General features: G+C 41.7%; 1 protein-coding gene across 4 annotated transcripts in view; it reads right to left on the bottom strand.

The window, feature by feature from the left end:
* Positions 1-790: 790 nt before the first annotated feature.
* PAX2 (paired box 2) overlaps positions 791-25388 on the bottom strand; it is a 97194-nt gene continuing 72596 nt past the window's right edge. The window contains exons 8-11 of one of the 4 annotated variants that reach the window (XM_069864293.1): positions 16840-17049; positions 13000-13101; positions 7298-7384; positions 791-5956 (exon numbers count right to left, since the gene is read on the bottom strand). In XM_069864293.1, coding sequence (XP_069720394.1) covers positions 5835-5956; positions 7298-7384; positions 13000-13101; positions 16840-17049 — 521 coding nt within the window. In that variant the 3' untranslated portion in view covers positions 791-5834. Of the gene's footprint in view, positions 5976-7297; positions 7385-12999; positions 13102-16839; positions 17050-25388 lie in introns of all 4 variants that reach the window. The other 3 variants (XM_069864290.1, XM_069864294.1, XM_069864291.1) reach the window with 3 other exon arrangements.

Here is a 25388-nt window from a genome sequence, read left to right as displayed (position 1 = left end):
TGGATAGCTTGGAGAATGTGTTATTAATGACTTTGCATTTTATTTTGCCCTGCAGCTGACAAAACCAGATAGAGATGAAGAGAGAGCAAGGTATAATAAAAGATCAGGCTAGCAGAATTCCTCTTATGAAACTAAAACCAGGATAGCAGAGAAGTGAGGGTAAGACCTGAGAGCTGTCAGCCACCCTCCATTTACTGAGACCCATCTTGCTCTGATGGAGCATTAGAGCTGGTTTTGGAAGGTTTAAAATCCTCCTTGACGTATGCTGAGCAGGTGTTGCTCATCCCCAGTTAGAGTGATGAGGAAATAGGCAAAGAGGGGAAGGGGACTCTGGGTTACCCCGTGTCTTTCTGATGTTGCGACTATCCAACAGCATTTTGATTTTCTGAACTACCTGGGGACACCTGATGTGTTACGGATCATTGGGAGTCAATTGAGTGAGATCAATAGGAGGAGTCCTGCTGGCAATGAGCAGGAGCAGAGTGGTGGCTGGTGGGGACTCGTAGGCTGGATTGCATTGTAGGGTGTTGCAAGTGTGTACGATGCCTTCCATCACGCAATGTCGTGGTTATTTGCAATCATAGTGTTATTCACATGGTGCCTGAAGGGTGTCAGGCGCAACAAATGTCACGTTCTGGATACCTCAAGGGGAATCCACTGGAGAGAGAAGCAATGAGGCGCGGGAGAGAGAGAGAGAAAGAGGGAAAAAGAAACAAGCCAGAAGCCACAAAAATGACATACAAAAAAAAAAAAACCAACCCAACCTGTTTTTATTTCTCATGTGCACAAAAAGAGAAAAGAAAAAATTCAGAACTGAAGCAATGAGGAAAAGCCAAGAGTGGCTGCAGCAGCCTAGAATGGATATGACCCTGCACCTGGCACTGGCCCCCTCCCCACTCTCATGTCTACCTTAGCCTGGAGAGCATCAGCAGAGCTGCTTACAGTTGGATTTGTCATCAGTTCTGTAATTGTCACTGTTTGGCTCCTCCTTCCTGCTTTGCAAGTTTGCCACTGTCCTGGGCCCAGCCAAGGAGCACATTGTGGTATTTGTAGGGTCCCTCAGAAGCCTTCATTCTGTCAGTGCCAAAGGGGGCAGCTGCAATTCTTATTTCTTTTCCCAGAGGAGCACTTTTCCTTAGGGACAAGAGAGTTGGGGTTTTTCTCCAACAGTTCAGCAAACCAAAAATTCCTTTAGGAAAATGTTTATGTGCATATGTAATTATATACTCAGGAGGAGAAAGAGGTGCAGGGTTTTTTGTTTTCCTTTTGTTCTTTAACATCCTCACATTCAGTTTGTGATAAGTTCTGAAGTCATACTCTGAAGTTGAATCATCGCTACCGATGGGTCAGAAAGCATGCAGACTTCTCTATTTCCACAGCAGGGCTCATAGCCACCAACCCTCCCCAACAGATTTACAAGTCACAAGGATTTCAGCTTTACTGTATCCACCCTGTGCAAACCTTCCTCCTTCTTGCTCCACATCTCATTGGGCTAAAGGAGACGGGAGCTTTAGAGAACAGACCTTGAAAGTGCTGCCCAGTTTTAAATGCCATGGTCCCTGTTGCTTCCAACAAGTATGGCATTTGAGAACTCAAGAGATTCCTCCCCTGCAAAAAAAAGGTGACAGAAGGAGATCCAGTCGCACGTTTCTGCTTGGTCTGTTAGATGAAGCAATAGTAGCAGCAGAGCTAAGAATGATAGCAGAAGAAAAAGGTGAAGGGAGAGCTAAGGAAGAAGAATAATCAAATGAAGAATGATTTGTGAGAAAAAGGAAAAGAGAGAAATGTAATGGAAACATTAATTATTATTCAGAAGAATACTTAACACTTTGATAGAATTTTCTTTCCAGGATCTCAAAGCACTGAGCCAGTGCTAATTAATTTAACTGCGTAATCCCCCTATGAATTGGGAACTACTATTATGCCCATTTTACAGAAGACTGGAATCGTGGCATTGTGGGGAAATTGGACTTTACAAAGGTTCTCTAGAGCAACTAGGAGAATTAGGGAGTTTGAGTTCCCAGATACCTGTTCTCTTATCAGTAATGCTGTTCCCTCTCTGGATAGAAAAAAACATTGAGAATGAAGAATAATAAAAGACAGAGATAGAAATGGAAGAGAAAGAGTGTGAGAAAGAAACTGGAGAAAGGGAAGGGACAGTAGAATGAAGGAAAGAGATGCGAGTCATAGACTTCACTGGATTTTGCATAGTGATTTCTTCCTCCAATTCTTCTTCATTTTCCCTGTAAAACTTTTGAAACAAAAATGAAAAAAAAATCCATCTATAATAAAGCAACTGCAACTGTTGGCTTGTTGGAGAAGGGGTCCTTCCAAGGTTTGGCTGTTCCCTTAGGTTCCAGATTTGTGCTGTGCTTTATTGAACACGTCATTTTGTTTTCAGTGAGCACAACGAGACTTGCACAGTACAGACAGCGTGTTCCTTATCTACAGGATGAGACGAGGCTGTTTTCATAACTACCATGATGAAGATGGAGATGAACTTATATACAAGAGGAATTGCCTTCACATTACACACATTATCTTCCTACAAAGCAGCAATTGTTTTTGCAAATAACATAATATTAAATAATTGGTAGAATTCTTGCGTTTCCTGCATAGTCCAGTCTAATGGAATCTATATGAATATTGATGGTTTTCTTCTGCATAATATCACCACATAAATCCCTGTGTCAGCTACTAGACTTTAGCTATAATACTGCTTTACAATGCATCCACTGACTGTAAATCAAAACAACCAACACAAGAAACTCTTTGGCAAATGTAATTCAGTACATTCGCATGGGGGTCTACAGATGGTGGTGGAAGAGGATTAGACTGCCCAGTCCTTTGCATAATTCTGCTTTCTTTTTAATTTTCCTGGTCAAACTACATGCCGTACTTATGAACTTTCCAGACCAATCCAATGCCTGGTGGAAATCCTCTTTTAGCACTGGAGTTACACCAACAATGGATTTGGCCCTTTGAGGGTCAAATCAAGGCAGATATGAGTGAGCCAACCAAATCCAGTTTTCATGCCCTAGCTTGTGTCTCAAGTTTAGCAAAGCACCATTACAAAAATAAGCATTTCTGAGCTGCTAGCTTCTTTTGAGGTGGCCCCTGGGCTGCAGGTTCCCATGTAAGGCATGACAGTCTCCTTTTCTCTAGCCTCCCCAGGACATTCTCCTTGCTGGTCCTGGGATTTACTCCCTCTGCCCCAACCACCTGCTGACTGAAACTGGGTGGTGCACAAGTAGATCAAGGGCTGTACTGAGAGGCTAAAATGGAGACTCCATCATCTATCTGGTGTCTGTGGAGGAAAACAGGAGTGGTGAACGTAACTTTTTTTGAAATTACTCAGGATTTTATTCTCATATAGAATAAGATGAGATAATGGGCCAAATTCTTTGTCTTGGTGATGGTGTAACAACTCTATTTGCATCAGGTTACTCAGAGGTAAAACGTGTGGAACAACACTTTTAATAGATCAGGAGTAACCTCTTTGATTTTATTCTGTACAGGAACAGATTTTAGCTCTATATCTTCTATGTAAACACCCCCACCCTCCCCCCAAATACCCTTATCATTTGGGCATCCTGTTAAAGAAGACACAGACCTATAATCACAGACCCATGCAAAGGCTAAAAGTGTTAGGTGAAAGGGGCCTTTGGGATCAACACAGCTGATTACTGATGATGGATTTCATACATACAAGTTAAACTTGGAGACAGAATACCGAGTCCACAACCACATCTCCTCTGAGGCTGGGAACTTTGGATTTTATACATAAAGTTGGCTGTACAGATTGCACCGCTGTTCACTTTTATGCCTTTTGGGGGTTTGACTCTCAATCCTGTCTTTGTCCATGGACAGTAGCCCATGAGTTTTATCTGAAACCTCACTTAAACAACAAGGATCCACTTTGGCAGACTTGATGCCCTGGGGACAGGCTATAGCTGCCTTCATGTTTTCTTTGAGTATTTTTTAGGAAGTGCAAGGAACAGTTTATGAGTTTGCTGACAATACAGGAGTAATAAGCATTTCTATTGACAGTTAGCCTTTCGCAGAACAGTGTTTGCCAGTCACTTGGGAACCAAAAAGGAGCAGAGAATCCCTAGAGAATCATCAGGTGAGCATTTGGGATAAGGGGTAAATATTAGGGTGCACAATACAGGAAGATGAAAAGATGGGGCTGTATGTTGGGAGTGGCTGGTAGAATGCAGGCACATGGATTTGAATGGAGGACAGAGGCCTATAAATTAGTAGGTGTATGAGCAGATGGACTGGGGATCGAAGTGGGCTCATATAGCAAGGCTGTAGTGGTTAGGAAATTAGGTGCTGGGTACAGATAATGAGACTGTTGTCATCCACTGTGGGGATCTGGAGAATGGACATTGGGCATATCTAAAATTGTAAAAGTTGGGATGTGGGTGAACTGAAGTCATGACGAGTACAAGGGTAAAGGTAAAAGGAGTGGCAGGTGGCTAAGGGCTAGGGAACCAAGCAATAATCCCAGCCAATCCTGAATTTGTCCATCTCAGTCTCAGCTGTCCAGAGGGCAATCAGATGGGCCTGTATGAAGGCCCACACTTTCCTTCCCACCACACAGCGCAGTTAGAGCGCAGCTGGGCTTGTTTTCTTTGTTTGCCAACCAATGACATGAAAAACGTTTGTTGACTCAGAGTGCCTTTTTGTTGACTGATGTTTGGTAACTTTGTCAGATGTGACTTGTCCACACTGCTCCCCAGAGACAGGATTTGGGAAAGGGGGAGGAGGAGGAGGTGACCAGGGTGGAGCTGGTATCCAATCCTCTCCAATACCACCATCCCATTGTAGTGCAAAACAGAAAAGAAACAAAACCCTAGAGTGAAAGAGGAGCATCAAACGTCAGAGGAACTCATCTGCCATTCAAGTGGCTGGACGGATGGGACTTGGAGTTTTATTTTTGTAGGGTTTTTTAATTATTATTTTGGTTTTTTTGTTGCTTTTGTTTGCTTGGATTTTTTAGAAAATTGGGGTTTTGTTCTTTTTTTTTTCCTTTATACAGACCTTCATGACAAAGCATAAAAACACAGTTATATTTATATATCTATTTATATATTTCTTCATTTCGTTGGTTGGTTTGTAGATGTTGCTCCATCCTCCTGTCTGAGCTGATTGTGTGTCACAGAAATTGTGGGTGTATGTGTGAGGTTCCTCCCAACTCTGGCCTGCAAAGTCACCACACATGAGGTGCAGCCAACTATGGGGGAAGCCACACTGGAGAGTGGGGATGAGGTGCACAGAGAACCCCTCATGGGGTGCAGATAGTTAACTTGGTCCTTTTCTTCATTGCCAGATGGTCAAGGTCTCTGTACTGCCATCTCTGCTCTAACGAGACTGTTCCCTCTGTCCTGGGAAACAGGGTGAGCATCACAGGTTACACATGTTGAGGAGTCCACCGCAGAAGAACATATCTTTGGGGAACAGTGTTTCATGAGTGGTGTTCTCCCCTGCTTCCCCCAGCCCTTACAGCTCCCAGAAGAAGGAGGTCCGGTAAGGCAATGGTTGCCAGCTGCATTGCTTCCCAGTCCCCTCAAGTCCTGGAAGCCAAGGAGACTCTGTGTGGCTGAACTGTGCCCAGGTGCAGTGGAGGGCTCCCACAGGAGAAGCCACTTGGCTGTAGGCTCTTCCCAGCAAGGAGGAGCGGTCAGGGCAGAGGGCATGGGGAGTGCAGGGGTCTCAGTCTTGTGTGGTGAGCGCTTGGTCCGATGCCTTCGTGTCAAAGAGGACGGAACTGGACTGTGGGGAGGAACAAAGAAGGTCTCTTCACCCTTCCCAGGGATGGAGGGAGGTGATCAGACAGGTACAATGTGGAGGCCTAAGCTGTCACCCTGCAGTTTCATGTGGTTTCCATGGTAACTAGTGGCGGTCATAGGCAGCGGCAGCAGTGGGAGGTGCGGAGCCCCGGGATGTGGCACTATAATAATAAGGGGAACCTGAAAGTTAACACAGGAGAAGAATGGACTGGTTGAAAGGACAAACAGTAAAAAAAAAAAATAAATAAAAAAAAAACCAACCTAAAACAATAAAACAAAGAAAAGAAACAAAGGAGAACTGAAAAAAGGAAAGGAAGAAAGAAAAGGAAAGGGACCAAAAGAACAAACCTGGCGACTCAGCTCTTAATGGGATTAGGGAAGAACGATCAGTAAAAGCCAGCCAAGAGCCACATTTCCGTGGATCGGTACTACCATGGCCTCGGGTTCTGAAGCCCCCTCTACAGGAAGGAGATCCTTTTGCTCCTTCTGACCATCAATAAGTTGCGGAGAGGGAGGCCTGTGAGCATTGCAGCACAAATACGCCACACCTGCTCTGAAGCCACAAGGGAAGTATCAGGGCAAGATGTTGTGAACAAACCTGATAAAGTTGAGTGGGTTACTTTTAAAATTAGGGGAGAAATGAAACAAAATCATAATATTTTATTACTTTGGATTTTGATCACATTTGACATGAGAGCTCTCTAGATGGTTACTGAATGTCTGTTAAATAGTAATTGATTATTAAGATCACATTTACTGAGGTTTAACAACACTGGAATAAAATGTGCATGTATTTGTTGTTAGACCTCAGTAAATACATAGGTAATTATCACAGCTGATTTATTTTACATATGATAAATCTCTTCTTATTCCCTTGCAAAGAAATGTTGTGTTAGAAGATATAGTCTTATGGGAGATTTTTTCCTCTCCACAAAACTCCTGACTATTTCTGGGCATTTTAGAGACCCTGGAGACTGATATATCTCTGCAAAAAAAACCTACTAGGTATTATAAACCTAGTGATGCAGCCTGTCTCCCCTTCTGGACACTGTTCCAACTGGTCCGATATGAAGAACTTCTATGGGATTTGCAGCTACCCAAGAAACGACTTTGAGTTTAACTTGGAAGAGGAGCAAAACCTTATCTGCATTTCTAACCAGATCTTGGATGGATGCTGATTGAAGCCAAGAGACTAGCAGAACCTGAATTTAACTTTTGATCTCATCTGGAATAAACTGTAGATGCAGTCCATGGAGAAGGCAGAGCTGAACGGGAATTCTGAACCATCTCACAGAAAAGGAATCGGCTTTAAAAGAGATACAAAGCACAAATGAGGGAATACCCATCTAGACACTGGACTGGAATGTGAGGCAAAAGTCGTCTCACCTGGCCAAATACTTGGATGCCTTCTTCAGAAACAAACAAACAAAAAAAAAAAGAAAACAAAGAGACAAACAGAAGGAGCGCGAGGCTGGGGTGTGCTGTGGGAAAGAGGTACTCACTTAGTAATGCAGGGTTGCTGAACCGCCAGGCCTCATTGTAGGTTGTGTACTGAGGGTGGCTGTAGGGGTTCCCTGAGAATTCACTCCCTGGAAGAAATCAAGGAAGGTGTGAGATACAGTTAAAAATTAAGAATCATGTCTGCTATTCCATCAAGCCAGTGTTCATGTTGAATCCATATGCCAGCAGGAAAACTAGCCTATCTACCTTCCTTGCCCAGCTGCAACTGGGCAAGGAAACTTCAGGACGCTGTACTGTTTTTTCAGTACAATGTTGGTTACCCATACAACTAAAAATCATAAGATTGACCTCTTCACATCAAGAAGTTAGTTTAAAATAATGACATTCAATAGTATGAAAAAAAACCCTAGTTTATTTCTCATTGACTTCTGATTCTGAGGTTGCAGTAGGATTGCATAGGCAAGCTTTTTCTGCAATTAACTATCAGCTTTCTTTTAAATAAAATCTAAAGTCCTCCAGTAGTTCGAGACAGTACACATGAGACCTTGATGGGACAAACTTGCACTAAACTCATTGGAACCAGCAGTGCTGTTGATGACAATATGTATTGCTAAGTTTTGTTTGTAGAGTACTGATGGTGATGATGTATTTGTGGGGAAGAGTATTATTCAGTATTGGAAATGTTCTGAGAGAAGGGTGGACTTGATTATGAAACAAAATGGAAATCATGTGAATCCCTTTCTCTGTATGATGGTGTTAGTCAGACAAGTGATTCATATATGAGCCCAACCTTTATGCTCTGTTAGTGAATTACAGAGAAAACTTGCTGTATTCCATTCCAGAAAATAACTTTCTAATGATTAGTGGTTTAGGTGTTATTCTGAATCTGAAAGACAAGCTAGGTTACAGCTCCCTTTTTCAGGGTCAGTTTAAATGAGCCCAAACCAAAATACTTATGAGCTTTGTCTTTTAATAAGGCTCCAAGATTTGAATGTTGTAGAGTCTTCTTAAGTATTCAATTTTATTGTGCATGAGGAGCTGAGTCTCCCTGTTGAAGACTATACAGGGCTAAAGGAATTGTATTTGGCAACTGAGGAGTTATAGTACTGCATTCAAAATAAATAAGCTGCCCAAAACTTAAAAATACATGATCATGTGAAATAAAAACATGCCACTACCTGATCATGATCTCAGTTTAATGCAGTAGCAAGAGGCTAATGACAATTAGCACCATTTGAAAGGCATTATGCGCTTAAAAGACAGTGGAAGAACAGTGTGACTATTAGCTTCTGATTTGCCCTGAGATGGAGGTGGAGGTGTTACAACAGAAGTGTTTGGAAAGCACCTGGAGTCCCTGCTGGATATCATGGAGTGGGGAAAGAAGGCAATGGAAGATGTGCTAGATGCCTGTGATACAATTACCAAAGAAATGTCAATCATACTGTAAGCCCTGCAAGTTTCCCCTCGCCAGAGAATTAAAAGAAAACCCACAGATTCCCAGATGGTGGAAACGAAATCTGTTGAAGTCAGGGGATTTGCAGTGGTTTAAACTTGAGAAAAATCTGTCCATACAGTTTTTTTAAAGACACTCAGGGTAATAACCAAACTAGTCAGTATGAAAATGTGTATGCATGAAAAACAACCACCATCCAAATGTATTTTGGTCACAGTAGTTTTTCATTTTAGCATAAAACCTCAGTTTGTGTGACAGACTCTGTTAAATACTCTTTTAATTATAATAACTCTGCATGTTTCCATATCTAGAAACATTCTGCACTGAAAAACCTGACAGCTAGCCAGGAAGGTATAGGTGAAACCTGCTAAGGTGACAAAGATGCGGTGGAATAGGATACAAAGACAAAAATCTATGCATAGACCAGATTGATCTGTACTGAAGTTACTTATCTGTGGGATATACAGGACTGAGTTTGCTCCCTAAAGAAGGAAAAAAAAACCTATCCAGATGAGAATTTCTGGTTTGAAATGCCTCATATCAGCATCACTTCTCTGTATGGAGAGAAGAAGTTCTGATATTTCAAGGCTTCTCTCTCACCCTCTTCTGAGTTGTCACCCTAAACTGTTTATAGTGTTCCTAAAGCACCGGTTAAGTAGAGGAGAAAGAGCCTCAGCTATGGAGAGCTGGGGAGGAGGGAGGGCAGCCACTGGAAACGGTGTTTATTGACGAGGAGTGAAAGCATGCATGCAGAAGGATAATGAGCTTTTGAGCTCAACTGTGACCAAGAGGAACTGAGCTATCGCCTTCCCCGATCACTAATGAAACAAGTGTAATTTCCTCATCAACATTGGATTCTGTTTAACGACTCCCTGCCGTTGCCATCACCAGCCCTCTCTGCAGGCTCTGCGCTGCTGTGCATAAACTGCAGTTCCCTTCAGCGGATGCTCACTTCAACCAAAACAGTGCAGAAACTTGATGGCCTTTCTGGGAAAGAGGAAGAATTGAGGCAGGAATCAAAAGTGCTCTGTTACCTGTGCAGGAAACATCTCTCAGACTTATAGGTTAAGCGTAGCACAATACCTGATTTGTCCTTCTTTGGGTGACTAACCCCTGCTTTTTCAAGTGTGTGCTCAGGGACTACTGCTTTCATCTGGGTCTGCAGCCTGGGACCTGAAGTTACAGGCAAGGGCAAATGCAAGATATGTTTCTTCCCAAAGCATTTGTTTAAACCTCAGATATATTTGCATGAATGACTGACCAAGTTACATGGATGTAGTACTACTAGACACAAGCTCTCCTCTAAACTGTGTAAGTAAAAAGTCTAGCAAAAGGTTATCACAGATAGAACAGAGCAGCTTTGGTTAGTACAGGTCAAACAATCTTCTCAGAAACAGCTTTCCACTGGAAAATGCTGTCTCATTGAAATGGAAATGTTTTGAACGAGCTTGTCAGCTTCAATGGAGTTTTGGAAAGAAAAGTTCTGAAATGACTGCAAATTGAAACGGAACTATTATGTTTCAACTTTCTTGTTTTGTTTCATTTGCCCTTTCTCATCTCATTTAATTTCCTTTCAACTATTTTATTATTTTAATATGTCTTGACACCTAGAACATGTTGATGTTATTGAAATGTTTCATCTGATGTTTGCAAATTGAACAGTTTCAAGATTCTGACTCCTCATCCCAATGCAAGATGAAAAGAAGTGTCAAAAAATCAAAGATTTGCATGGGTTGGAAGTTTTGCTTTCCGACCAGCTCTATTTTTAGCTCTGCACCTTTATTTAGCAAAGACAGAGCCTCTTTTTCATATTCACTCGTGTCTAGACAATAAGGTTAGTTTGCTTGTCAGTATGTTTCTGAAAGATACTCCCTGAGTGGTCATCTTGCTGGCTTCTTGCTTCCAATGTATTTAATGCACTGGCCCCTGATCTTTCTTGGCCTAGGGGCATGTAACAAACAATTGGCGACATCTTATTTGTTTTCTCTGTTTAGCTTGGACTCTTAAAAGAGGTTGCAAGCAAGCACAGACGATTGATCTCATGAGGCCTATATTCTATGCAATCTGTGCTCTGGAAACCTTTACTAACAGTATTTCTTAGTATCTGTATTTAAATCTTGGCATGTTTAGTCTTCTAATACAGAAACCATGAGGCATGAAGTGAGCCTAGCAGGTGGCAGGTTCAGAACAAATAAGGGAGGTGGTTTTCACACAATATGTAGTTAAGCCATGGAACTTCTTGCCATAGGTTAGTACAGATGCAAAAGGCTTATATGTGTTCAAGAGACACTGTTTGTGTAGGGGAAACCTATTAAAGGCATTTAATCTTAAAAGAGAAAGATACTAAGTCTGGCTTAGGAAGTCTCTGAGCTGTAGCTTGTTGGAGGCTGGGAGATCTTTTGAGAAACAATGTGCTTGCTTTACTCTTATATCCTTCCTTAGGCACTCACTTTTGGCCCCTGACAGAGTAGTGGATGCAGAATTCTGCAGTGTGACCCATTAAAGCCAAGTTCCTTCCCAGGAAGCCTATTTATCTCCGGCTTGTTGTCTTCAGTCACATTAGAAGACAGGATTAGAAGGGCTGCCAGGCTGGGTCTGACCAGTGGAGTATGACTGAAACAGCCAGAACTTGATGCTCTGTGGAAAGATGCAGTAACTACTGCAGGATGCCCAAGTAGGGCACTAGAAAAGCTTCCTTTAATTGAATGTTGACATCAGATTTAAAGTAAAGATGTCCAGTTGACTCGAATAATCTTATTTTTCTTTGAAGTATAACTCAACCTTTTCCTTTAGTATCTTGTTCCTTTTCTTTTGTGGGGTATTTGTGTGGGTTTAGGGACATCCACATCAAGGAGCTGAAATAGCCTATTTTGGATAAGTGACCCCTGTGATTAGTGGGCTTAAAATTTTTGTCCCAATTCAGATGTCAGTATCATCCTTGTAACGAGGATGTTAAACACACACAGCAGTCACTGGGCAGCTGAGAAGTTGAGAACAGAAGTTGAGAAGTGCTTGTTTTTCAGGAGTACCTATTCAAAGAGCCAGCTATTTCGGTGTTGTTAATAACTTCTATATGCCATGACCTTCTATAAGTTTTGACCTATAATTGTATATTGTCTTAGTGCTTCACTTGGCTCTGGAGCCAAATCATCTCCCTGGAAAATTTTGTGTAGGAGATGCCCTAAAATTTGCCAACTCTGCACTACTCCAAAACTTCAGCAAGCTGGTAATCTACAACAAGGAACCACAGTTGGGGTGAGGAGGGTGCCAATGCACTATCTTTTCCTGATCTGGAGGTCAAGCAAGTCATACTGTAGTGATTTAAGAGCTTTCTGTCCTCAGCTTTCTGCTACTTCAGTTCTGGAGTTATTCCTCCAGCAGCAGAGGTTGCAGAATGAACTGTATACCTGCCTGTTAGCCGTCACAACCCAGGGCAGTAACATAAAGAGTGGCAGATGAAGTTCTGAGTTCTAAGCGACCATGACCGAGAAGCAAAAATCCTGCCTCTTCATTTATCTTCTGGGGAAAACTGTCAAAATGAGGAGTAGGGAATAGAGCGTGGAGAAATAAACTCTTCAATAGCCCTAGGGTAAGTTGTCCTCCCTTCTCCCTAAAAAGTGGGAGAATCTAATTGCCAAGAGAAAGTATTTCTCCAAAGGTATTCAGTAGCAAAGGAACGGTTTGCCTTTGAGTGCAGGATTATGCAGCTAATTTCTTGGATTGGAGGCACTATTCTACAAACAGGAGGTGGGAAAATAGTTTGTTGTTGAAACTGAGTAGTTATTTTCTCCTAAAATGCTACTAGTCATTGCTGAGTTCTTAGCTAGTTTAGGCTATGGACAGTAGGTCTCCAAAACCCACAGGTATTAAATTACCATTGATGATTTTCAGTTTGATGCCCTGGCTTTAGATAGAAGGTAAGTTGTTACCTTAAGTTAGTGGATAGCCGGGTATCCTAAGCCACAAGCAGTACATAATAATCTGCATGGGTCATTGGAAAATAATTACATTAGTTAATGAATACTCAGGTTAATTAATTACCAATTAATTGCCACAGGTTACAGATAGCTAGTTGCCCATAGCAGCAGTGAATCAGTTACTAAGGGGAAAGAGACATGTTACAGAAAGTGTTGTTAGCTATATTGGTTATAGGCACACAATGATTTCTTTATGAAAAGAATAAGACTTAGTATCAACAAAGCACAAGCAAAGCCAACTGGGAAAACTCTTACAATGCTAGTATACCATTCAAATGTGTGCACTATTACTGAAGTCTGGAGGCTGACTTACCAGGAACCATTCCTGCAAGAGTTGAGGTTGGATAGCTGCCTTGTCCAGTTGGGGGAACATGGGGTGGGTAGCCAGGCAAAGTGGTGCTTGCCATATCACGACCTGGAAAGGAAAAGAATCAGAACAAGTGATGAGCAGGAATAAGGGTTTTTTATATTGATTTGATATCATTTTTTGTCCCACTGTCACACGAATAGCAGTTTGATAGGCAAATACTGTGCAGCCTTCTCTTACATAAGTGCTGTCCATCCACTGAAAATCTGGGGGGAATATTGTGTTACTTTTGATTTCACACTGTAAGGATAGATGTTAAAACTTAAGAGTTGTGAGGCTCAGAAGAATTTGGTTTGCTTCATTGTAGATTTTGGATCTATTTTAATGAAATCAAAATGGCCCTAAGCTGCACAGAGAGTGGCAGCATATTAATTGCCGGAGTAGCTGAGGTCCTGTCTATATGCAGTGGATGCAGTTCCAGAACTGGGTGATGTTGCGTTAGGGCATGATCAGTGTGCAAGGCATTGGAAAGTGATTCAAGACTTTTCTGTGCCTGTCTTTCTTCCCACTGCTGCCATTCACCTGATGATGATGCTACGCAAGTTACTTCACCTCTCTGTGTTTGTTTTTATGCTGCAAACTCTTTGGTGTAAGGGCACACTTATAATACATTTGCACAGTGATTAGCATGAGATCAATACTGGTTGGACTCCTTCCAGCTGCTGGTGTAATATATATAATAACAGAATCATGCAAATTAGTTTGAGTCCCGCTTCATTTTTATTACAGGTGTAAGTTCTTGTTAGAAATACTTGAAGTCATGATATCTTTTCTCTACCAAAGAAGTAGAGAGGGGTGTGGACTGGGTAGATGATTGTAGTGTATTTTTCATCTCATAGGATGTGCAGCTGGAGGCTGCTTAATTGGTGCCAGAGGCACTTCCTCATTTGGACTGGTAAGCCTGAAAATGGGCCAGCCAGAAGGGCATTTTGCTGTTAGTGCTTATTGCATTTAAATGAACTAAAATAATCTCAGAAGCTGCTAGGAGTTTCAAGCCAAAACAAAACAAAACAAAAAACCAAAACAAAACAAAACAAAACAAAAAGCTAAATAAATTAAGATAATCTTTCCCCCACAGCTGCTGGGAGATTTACAGCTCAACCTCCAACACTGCCTACTGAGATCTCAACCTGCTCCAGGCATCCAAAGCCTTTCACATTTCCTAGGTGAACTGCAGGTCACCAATAAGTTTGTGCCATTTGTTGTTCTTTTGTTAAACTTCGTCTCTCCTGACTGCTGTAACTGGAGGGCTGGAATCTGATTTGCCTTTAGAAGCAACAGGTTAAGCGTGGCCCATTAATACCACTAGAGTTACTGGAATTATGCTGGAATATGCGAATGAAGGAAGAACAAGAGTTGGTTTAGTTCTACTAGTGGCAGAATGATAACTGATAAAGCAGGCCCTGGAACAAACATGAACTTTGGCTGAGGAATCAGAAAGAAGTAACACAGCAAAGCAAAACCTAACCAACATGGAGCATTAACCTGAAGAGAGGAAGTTTCTCTGGGATGAGGTAGTCTAAACCAGTGTCATTGCTTTCATAGGTCTTGACTAAAGATTACTGAGGTTATTTGTTCAAGAAAAAAGAAATGCAAGTTCATCCTTTCTCCCTGAAGAGGTTCCTGATCAGTGGCTGATGTTTCTAGCTCACCTCCTCTTAGATAATGGCACAGAACTACCAGACAACAGCTGAGCCATCTTCCAGACACTCCTCCATATTGATAAAAATAAAGATATAATGCCTCAGGGATTTATAGTTTACACTCTTCTACTCTTTTATCACCATTACACCTTTAGTGATTTGTAGATGTGTGTTAAGCTCTATGATTAACACCTACTAGATGTATTTCTTTCTTGTTTGTTTTTTTTTCTTGCATTCTTATAAGGCAAGAAAGTTTTATGCTTAAAATTCATGTCCTTTTGGTTTCATACATTGAGTAGCCTGAGAAATAATAACAGGTGATAAGGGAGAAAACAGTATCACTGAAAATGTAGAACATGATGTAGCAGCAGGCAAAATTAATCCATTTTGATGCTTTCATTCAAGTGGGAACACATACACACTCATTCTGCTACTTGATCTGTGCACATACACCCTTGTGTTTTTATTTAAACATGAGTGCACAGAGGCTGATGTGCAAATCTCAGTGTGGGATATTCATTGGGAAGTGATTATCTGTCAAAATCGCAGTCTTGAAAAAGAAGATAACAAACAGGTACAGTATCAACAACATGAATATGAGTCCCACAGAGAGACTCTTAAATTGCTTTTATATACAGGAAGGCCCCTTCCATTACCTTCTCTCATTACCAACAGGTAGACAGGATTATTACATTCTTGTACTCCAGGGCTATAGCAAAGCTAGCACTTATCCTGATCATAACATTCTCCAGCCATAACTCCAGCCATTCTCCCTTCTCCAAAAGCCTTCTGAGTGAGGAACAGCACCTTCATCACTCTGACGTTATTTGAGCTTTTGAATACGTTCTCCCATGTCTAATTCTCCGTAAGGATCCTAAGACAGGTGCCTTTCCTGAAACACAGTACCTTCTAGGCTAGAGGGTGGTCACATATAATGCATCCCCAGAAAATTATGCTGTTGGAGAGAGTCTGTCAGGAGACTCCTTGGCTTAGGAATTGCCCAGAATTCAGAGGCTGTTATTGGACCAAGACAATGTTATGAGCATGAAAGTCTTCTCTGCTGTTACCTGCTGCTTTCCTAGAGGGAGGTTTAGAAATGCAAATCTTACCTGACGACAATGGGAGGATATTAGGTCAAAAGAGAAAAATAATATAGGAACATGAAGGAGGCAGAGGTAAGATGTGTTTCTTGAGCATTAGCAACTGTGTTCTGCACTAAGAGCTTGTCTGTTCTGGAATACATTCTTTGGCAGTGGAGTGACAATGACCTCAGTCGTGACCTAAAATGATTCCCACCTTTTTATCCAAGCCACCCTTGAGCTTCTGCAGCACTGTTGCTTCAGTCACCTTCAGTCTCAGGAGTATCTCCAATACCTACCTGATACTTCTCTTTCCTCCCCTCTAACATGCTGCTCCTAAGTGCTGCCATCCTCGCAACCTGTTTCTTCACATTTGTCCTTCCCTTAAAGGCCGTGTACCTCAGGTCTGTATTTGTTTGGCTGTAAGACATTATAGTCACTCACCCACCCTTGCTGGTCTTGACATTCAGACATGACGCTCTGTTTCTTAACCACTTGGTCTGCTGCATGAAGGCACGAGCTCACATTGACACTCCGCGACCAGATGACTCAAATATTGCTCACAACATAGCTATGGCAGAGCTCACCAACTGCCTATGTATTTAACTTAGTAATTTGTACAAGCCATGCTGAATGACTCTGTCAGTCCTAGAGCTGTCTAGGTTATTCAAGCTGCTATCATATAACTTAGGTAAGTACACAGTAACCTTGCTGGGCCTACAGTACTCAGAGGCATTAAGTCTATTGAGGCAACGCAGGATTTCGCTGTAGAAGTGTTTCTATACTAAGTCTCAGACCCATCCAACTGGGACACCCAGTCACTTCTAGGTAGTTAACAGCTTCTTTCCCCATTTTATTCTAAAAAAATGAAGCACAGGCATGAAATCTTTTTGTGACTCTCCTAAGACCTAAGAATACATGCTGCATCCACAGGACTGGAACATGGTTGCTCTGGTTCCCACTTGCACTCAAAGAGCTTGCAGCATTTACTGATCTCCCCATCAGACGAAACTGAACCCCTTGCCTGCAGCATCCCCACTGAGTTTGTGGCCAAGGCCAGTTACCTGCTATCAGAGGCTGGCTGCTGGACTGCCCAAAGTGGGCACCATGATGAAGGAAGGCACTGTAGCAAGGCGTGGACGCATCATCTGAAAGGGCCATGTGGAAGGGCTGAAGATCAGCCTGCCCAGAGCCGACCGGCGTGGTGGGGGTGAAAGGGGTGAGAGAGGCTCCATGAGGCTCTTGCTTTATACTGAGGGGAGAGGAGAGGTTTTCTGTGGTAGGGTAAGGGATGGACACAGACAGACAAAGGGAACAGGGGGAGGAAGAGGAGGGTGGGGAAGGGAGGAGAGGAAGAACAAAATGGGTAAATGAAAATGGAGTGGTTAAAATCTACAGGGAAATTAATTTAAAAAACAAAAAATAAAAATAAAAAGGTTAGGAGTAGATCAGAGGAGCCAGTGCTGAGACAACAGCAGTAAATGCACTTGGGAGCTAGGCTCTGACTGCAGGGATGCCTCCACAGGGGTAGCAGGAGATGAGGAGAATGGAGTGCAGTGGCAGATGGGAGGAATGGGATGCAGGAAAAGGAGAGGTGAGGGAGGGAACGTGCAGGAGAGGGACGACAGGAAGAAGCATAGGATTGAGAAGGAGAAGAGTGCTCTGAAGCTTCTGTGCTCCCTTTCCTGCTGCTTTCTCTCCCTGGCTGAGGGCATGTGAAGATGCTACACTTACACAGTTTGGCTCAGGGAATTACACTTTCTCTCTTCAAACCAAAAGTAACCTTCCGCACAAGAGCAGTGTGGTTATGAGCATCTATTAAACAGGATGCTCAGTGTAGTGGCCAAAGTTTCTGAAGCCAAACTGTGTAAACACTTTGACAAAAAAAGGTGTAGCTGAAGTTTGAGGTGGTTAAAATGAAAGTGGGACTGTGCAATTAATAGGTGGATAGACAGATAGGCCAAACAATTGACCTTATTCATGGTGACACAATTTGGAGCTTTGACCATAAAAGCAGTCAGCACTGACTCTGAAAGTATAGTGTTGACAGACAAGTACCTTGACAGAGAGATCTAATGGTGGAGAAGAAATGTGGGGTACACATAAAAGGTCTCATTTTCATTGTTGTTTGCATTGGACCTTCATTTCTGTTGTGCAGATTTGCATAAGCACAATAGATACAGCTTTGAAACTGCTCCTAACTTGGCTGACAAGTAAGAGATTTGGGAATTGTTGAATTCTGTGACCTAAAGCATGGGTACTCCAGAACACCCACTGTTGTTGTGTTAGCAGTAATAGAGTCCTGTATTTGAACACCTGAAAGAGAAGTATGGATGATGTGATCAGATCCGATCCAAATCACCTAGCAAAACATCCACCCTCAGCTAAACAAATTAAAGCCAATAAATGAAAGCCATCTCTTGCCATGATGGCAAGTGTTGCTAATGGCCTATGAAATAAGTTAGTTCTAGTGGGTTTGATTTGTACAGAGAAATATAAATATGACATATAACTAGGTCATAAATCTGAATTCATTAATGTAGAACTGGCTTAATTAACTCTAGGTACCTTATTGTGAGGCTGCAATGCTCACCTAGACAATAAAGGGCTGGGCAGTTTCTATCTGTGAATGCCATTTATCCTGAGGCATTTGTTTCCTAAAGGTTTGCTACCTGGCAAAAATGATAGTTTGCCATCTGTGTTCTCCTCAAAGCACCTCTAACCTGGATGGCCAGCAAAGGTCTCTGATCACTGAGACTCCTTTGCGACAAAGGCATATGTTCATGGTTTGATTGATTGGGAAGGATCAGTCCTGGCCAAAAGGTGTATGGTTCCTCTTTAGTTAGTTTACTTATGTGAAGTGTCTAGAATGGTACGTGAAGATTGTCATTTATTCTCCCTTTTTTTGCTATAGGAAGCTCTGTTTAGTAAGGGACTTCTATGGAGGATATGAGGAAGAGAAGCTGGAGTATCAGGTTCATGTTGCACAGTTAATTAAAGTCACCAGAATAGGCACCCAGCTTCTGCTTTAAATAACTATGTACTATGCTGCAGTCTTAGCAGTGAGCCTTCATATGCCAGTGCCAGGCTCTGTAGATAAAGACCCCCAAAGCTACTTTTCTCCTGCATTCTCTGTCACCAGATGCCAAGGAGTGCACAGTTTTACCTCAAGGCCAAACAGACAGAGTCACCACCAGCAGTCTGGGAGTGTTGAAGCCTTTCTCCAATTAATGTTGATGCTAGATAATTTGGATTAATAGATCTTCAGGTAGATGGCCAAACCCCTGACTTTCAGGGGCTGCAAGTGAAGTGATATTTTTCAAGGAAGCCATTTGACAGTCAGACGTAAACAAACTAGGAACACTTCGGTCCTGGACATTTTCGGGACTCCTTTTTCAGCCCTTCGTACTATGCAAGAGAGGTTGGGTATGGGGAGCTGCTGGGGAGGAAAGGGCAAAGAAGTTGATGGACATGGGAAGCGTGGGTGGGCAGAAGCAAGAGGTGCTATGGGCAGAGGTTAATCCTGTTTGTACAGCCCCCGGGCATGTTGGATTTCCTAGTCCCTCCCCTGCTTTATTTCTCTTTTAAAGCATGGAATTTTCAGCTATAATCCTTCCTAAACCACAGCATTTTTCAGGCTCTCTGTGTAAGTGAAACCATAATCTCTGGTAAAACAGACCGCTTAAGCTGCTGTAGCATTAGGCCAATCTGATCCAGCCCCTGGATTTCCGCTCTGCCCAGCCACCACAGAGAGGATTTCAGCCTGAAAGACTGTCTAAAGCCCTTGCAATGGGAACAACAGTCTAGGCCTTGCCTTGCAAAGCTGAGAAGGGTTAAGGGACCAGAAGCTATTTGTCCCGGTGTTCTGAGGCTATTAAAGCCTCTGTCAAACTCAGAGCAGAGATGAGCCCAGCCCTCTCTTGAACACCCCAAGGCTTACGAAGAAAAATTCATCGCACCTTCCAGAGGCAGCGTCACTTACTCAGTGCAGGAAGATAAAGAATTCAACAGTAACATGGCAAAGAGACCAGGACACAATATTGCTAAACACTCTCCAGTGGAGAGAAAGCTGGGATAAGGTCAGACAGCGAATGATTGCACAATCAAAACTCAGACTTTTATGTGTCTATTTATCTGTCTGTCTGTCCTCCCTCTACGCTCTGCAACTGCACAGGTATAACTTACATGCCGTGTCTCTTTATTGGTGGATGGCATTTACCAATTTTTTCTCCTTTGTTGTCCAACTCTCCCCTGACTAAAAGCACCTGATTTCTGTCTCCAATATAACTCCTGCCACTGTTATGCTGGAATAATTGCCCTGGCAGTAAATTATAGCTCCAAAGTGTGTCAGTGTAGATGAGATCAACAGATTGATCTATGTATCCACCTGTGAATGGCACAGTCCCATTTTTCATTTTAACCACCTCAAACTTCAGCTGCACCTTTTTTTTTTCATTTCTGATTTTCTCGATTCTCTAATTATTTCATATTTGTGATGGAGAAATTGCCCCTTCCTATCCCAAGTCCTGCTAGTACCAACAAGCTAGCAAGCTGCAGAGCAGTGCCGTATGGGCTTGTCTGTGTCTTGGGGGACTGTCCCTTAGTAAGGCTGCATCAGGAGACCCCGAGCTATCTGTCAGCGTCTTAGTCCTAAGGCTGGAATACCATCTTGTAATCAAATGTGGGATGGAATGAGTTTGCAACCCCCTCAAAGCAGCAGAAATCTATTCGTGTCCCAGGCTTCTCTCTTCTTCTAAATGGCAAATGGTATTTTGTTCATAAGTGACAAAACAACCCACCTAAAGTCATGGTGGGGAAAATTTGAAAGGCTTAGCAGGGTAGGGATATAAGTGGAAACATAGCAGAAACATCTGCATCTCCTTCTCCCTTTCTGACTGTACTTGCTGAGTTATGGCTGTTTTTCTTCGTTTCTAACACTCTCCTCTGTTATTCCGGTGAAGAGCTAGAACTGGTGATCTCTGGCCTAAATTCACCCTGTGAATGAAGGGATTTTGGCCAGACGGGGTGAGAGGAAGATTCACAGCTTTGGTTTCCTACAAAGACTCATCTCAGCTTTTATTGTGCTCTCTACTGCTGAAGGAAAGGGAAGCGGGGGGGGCTTCAGGACCAGATAAGCTGCTTGTTTTTCATTGTTTGCTTTCTGGAGGATAAGCTACCTGCATCTAGTGTTCCTTTCCTTCTCAGTAAACAAAGAATATCAAAATGACACATCCCTGCATAAAGGATGGCTTTTACACACCCACTTAACAACACTGCTCACCATCTTCGCAATGTCTAGCATTCTTCATCTTTTCCTGGGGTCTCTATCAAATATTTATATGACCCCAGTGCCTCACTCTTTAGAACATCTATACTTACAACATCCCTTAGGGATCACTGTTTCATCTGTGAGGAACTGAGCCCAGAGGAGATGTACCCATGTTCATGTAGGAATTCTGTGCCAAAGCTGAATGTTATTTCAGGTGTTTTTAATCCTATGCTTGTACCCACCATTGAAACATCTTTTTCCATATATGTGTTCTCATTCTTTAGAGAAATTTCATTATGGCAAACAGAATGGGATTGGGTCCTCAGCATTCACTAACTGGTCAGTTTACACTATAGCCAGTGGAGTCACATTGCTTTGTCCCATGTGAGAATCTTGTATCAAGAAATTCTATAAGTCACGCAAAAGACCAGAATACACTAATGCAGCATAATTTTGCTTTCTGTCATGTCAGAAGAACCACTTTTTCTTTTCTTTCATTTCTTAGTTTTCTAGGTTTTCTTTGGCAAGAGCATTATGCAAGTGGCACTGAAGATAATTTTTTCCCCCTTCTCTGTGGTCATAACAGATCTTTGCCAGAACAACTGGAAAGGGTGCAGAGACTAATCTGCTTCTCATTGTACCTTTGTTGTCTTCTCTTTGTATTCCTGCTGACTGGAGAATGAGCCTTGCATGTTCTTATGCTTCTGCACAGATCCATCCATGTTCTTAGCCCAATACTTTACTTGTGGGTTGTTGAACTACATGAACAACTAACCTTGGACTTCTTTCCCCTGAGAGACAAAACTGTTGTGGCTTCACTGATGTCAAGTTTTGAAATGTATTTGCCCCATTTTTTTATAAAGCTGCGTTTTATAAATCTAGATTTTTTTATCTGATCTAATTCACTGCTGCACTCCAAATACACTGACCTGCTAACTCTGTATGTTACTTTGGAGAGAAAAAGTTTCATCATCTTCCTACAAAGTTAAACTTCTACAGAGTAAAGCTTCTAGTAGACTTGAGATCTGGACTTACTCTGAAGCTAGTGTCAGTGTTCATCACTTGAGAACTCCATTGAAGTCAACTTCATTGGCTCCATGTAGCTTTGTTTGCAGATGGAGCTGATGAAGGAAGATGTGCTTTAAAGTCTGAGGTGAGGGGGTTATGGGGAGGGGGGAAGTGAAAAAGATATGCAACTTGTGTACCTGTCAAGCAAAAAAGTTTGGTGGAGTTCATATTGTCCCCTTTCCTGAGTCCCAGCCCATTAGATTAGGCAATTCCTGCCTTAAAATGTAGCATGTGCTTATTCCTTGGTAGGCTGGCACTTAAATATTACCTCTTAAACAAGATGCTTTTCAAATATATGCTAGGAAATGTAATTAGAACACATTAGTTTTTCACAAAGTTCTCATTATAGGTATCTCCGAGGTTTCATCACAATGATAGTCTACTGATCATAAGATAGGATAGATCTTCCTAGGTAGCCTACAACAATCCTAAACTTACAAGAAAAAAGGCCAAAGATAGCCCTAAGGTCTCCATTTCTCTGAAACACTGCAGCGGGCAGCATCGACTGTACAAGCAGCTGTCCTGGTTAAATACAGCACAGCTGATGGAGATCAAAAGTTATTAACACCTGCTGACAGGTGTTGCTTAACTCAGATATAAAGCACAATCTTTGCTGTCAGTGGGCAAATACCTACATCACAACAATTTTCATTATAGCCATACTTACTGGATCTTTCAGTTAGCTTCAAAAGAAAAGGCAAAAACGCAAAAATCTGGAAAGACTATATAATTATTTTCTCTAAGAAAAGTCCGTTTTTGTCCAGCAGCACAGAGTGTGGCAGCCTTCAGTGCTGTTCCTTTATTGAAGGAAATCAGACTGGGAATGCCAATTCACTGCTGTTGTCATTACACAACATTATTGTCATTCACTGCTTTTGTTTACTTAAAAGCTAGTTTAAGGAAGAAGACATTATTTCTTTTGGACCCTTTCCATTTCTGGGTTCCTCACTTCAGTATGCCTCCACAAGTCCACCTTCTTCAGCATCATAAAGTTATTGTCAGTGAATGCATGGAAATAGTTCATGTACTTCCTTTCCTCTCCAGCTATTCCTGTCTGTTCCAGGGATCATTCATCTGACCATCTATCACCCTCAGCCATTTGGTCTTGGAGAAGAATAGTAGGACCTTTTGCCTTTCCAAATTCCTTGACTACATAAGAAGATATTATCTCTTCTTGGGAATGGGAAGAAGTTGGTGAAATTTGGAGCTCCTGTGGACTTTTTTGGATTCCTCATCTTAAATACAGGAGAGGCTTGCTCACAGAAAATATCTTCTTCATTTTGATGAGGCAGGATAGCAACAACCTTGTAGCAGCCGCTTGAATGATTATCATATTTGATTTTCAGGGATTTGGAGCATTCAGGTATTGCCCCAACAGGCTTCCTGACTGCTGGCTGTGATGCTGTGACACAGAGTGCAGGTCTGACTTGGTGTCATCACAGCCAGTTTCGGGCCTTTCGCAGTTAGTTGAAGAGGTTTTCTTAGGTCAGCTCAGTGAAGCCCTGAACAGGGCTATTCCTCACTGATGCCAGAGAGACTGAATCAAGAGAGGAAATTTTCACCAGTACTGGTGAGTAAAAGGGGAAGGAAATGCTCCCCCTCTCAGTGTAGTGATATAAGTACAACTGAATGTAATGGTTAGTTTTTAGTCATGATTTAAAACAGCAAACTGGATCAACTTGTTTTACAATTGCACTATAAGGCTGTTTTCTGAAAAGTTGGGTTTTATGGGTAGTAACAAATATTTTGACAAATGAAGGATTTACACTAAATGTGGTTATTTCCATTTTCACTAAGCAGATTAACTGAATCTGTGCACATTTATTTAAGCAATTATGTTGTTTAATATAATTTGTCTTTACATATTATTATATGAGAAAATAGTGAACGATGAGTCTGTATTATTATTTTATTAGATTATTAACTTTATACTTGTGATCTGTGTCAAGTTCTATTTGGATGGAAATTAGAATTAAATTAAAAACAGTATTTGTAATTATTCATGCTAATTAAATGAAATGACCACAAGTTCCCTGACTTCCTAAATATAATAGAAGGGAAAACCCAAGCTTTTCTAAGCAGGTTTTGTGTTAAAACCTACTTATTAAGTGAAGAAAAGTATATATTTGAGAAGGAAATTGAACTGATTTTAGAACCTGATTTTAGATCTTATCCTTTCACACCAAGCTTAATTCAGTCATTGACAAGGAAAACAAATGTTCCTGCTTTTTCAAATCTTATTTTGGATTTTAGTTTTGAATGACCTGGTTATTTAACGGAACAAAATTCTCTTCAGTTCACTCACTGAGCTACAATGAAGGAAATAATACCTTTTCACCGTGCAGGAGGCTAAAGTTCTCAACAGATTGTTTATAATTTCAGAAAAACTTTGGATCCAGGTGTCTAGCTAGTGATTTCTCTGTGCTGAGCATCATAAATTTCTTGAAAAAATTCACAGAAATCAGGTGCTGTCTAAGTACTATTTTTAATAGCAAGTACCCTTAATGTCAGTAATTAGAATTTGGGTTTGCAAATGTTCATGTATGAATTTAAAAAATTAACTTAAAGTGAAAAAATCTCACCCCATGCCAGAGAGAGGAGGTCTGAAGGCAAGTTAGATCGATGGGATCTGTGCTTTCTTGGTGCCTTGTTTGACACGTTGTGAGTTGTCAGGATTTCTCACCCTGTATGATACTTACTGCTTTAGGGAAAATGTTCTTTCCCACAGAGAAGAAAATATTCTCTCTACAGGACCTGGCAACTGTTTTGGTGGGTGATGATGATTTTAAAAGTTACATGTTCCTGTTAATAGGTGCTAACCATAGCACAGAAGTACTCAGAAACCTCCTCACAGGAAGAGAAGAGGACACATTCTCCCATTTCAATCAACAGTAGAAGTTGCTGCACTGCTTTTTTGGTCCAGTTTTTATTGTCTTTTACCTTTACTTTTCTTTATAGATCTTGCTGATTGTAGTGGGCTGGCAAACAAGGTCTAGTTAGTTAGAACTGCTGAGATTCAATTAAGGAAAGTTTTTCTTTACCTTTACTGAAATTTTATGAACCATCTAGTAAGTAAATCCTCCCCTTTAGTAGTCTGTTAACAAGCAAATTCCAAGCAATACATGAAAAGTCCATTGTGTTTTATTTCCCAGCGTGCTGCCTCTCTGTTGGGTAACTTCTGGGCTTCTAGATAATTGAGTTGGAAAGGACTTGGCCCTCAAACTAGTAATCTAAGTCCCCAGAACTCAGAATCTATTTTGAGGACACATTACTTCT

The sequence above is a fragment of the Phaenicophaeus curvirostris genome, chromosome 9 (genome assembly GCF_032191515.1).
Source record: "Phaenicophaeus curvirostris isolate KB17595 chromosome 9, BPBGC_Pcur_1.0, whole genome shotgun sequence".
Lineage (NCBI taxonomy): Eukaryota > Metazoa > Chordata > Aves > Cuculiformes > Cuculidae > Phaenicophaeus > Phaenicophaeus curvirostris.
This window is presented reverse-complemented; position numbering and strand designations above follow the sequence as displayed.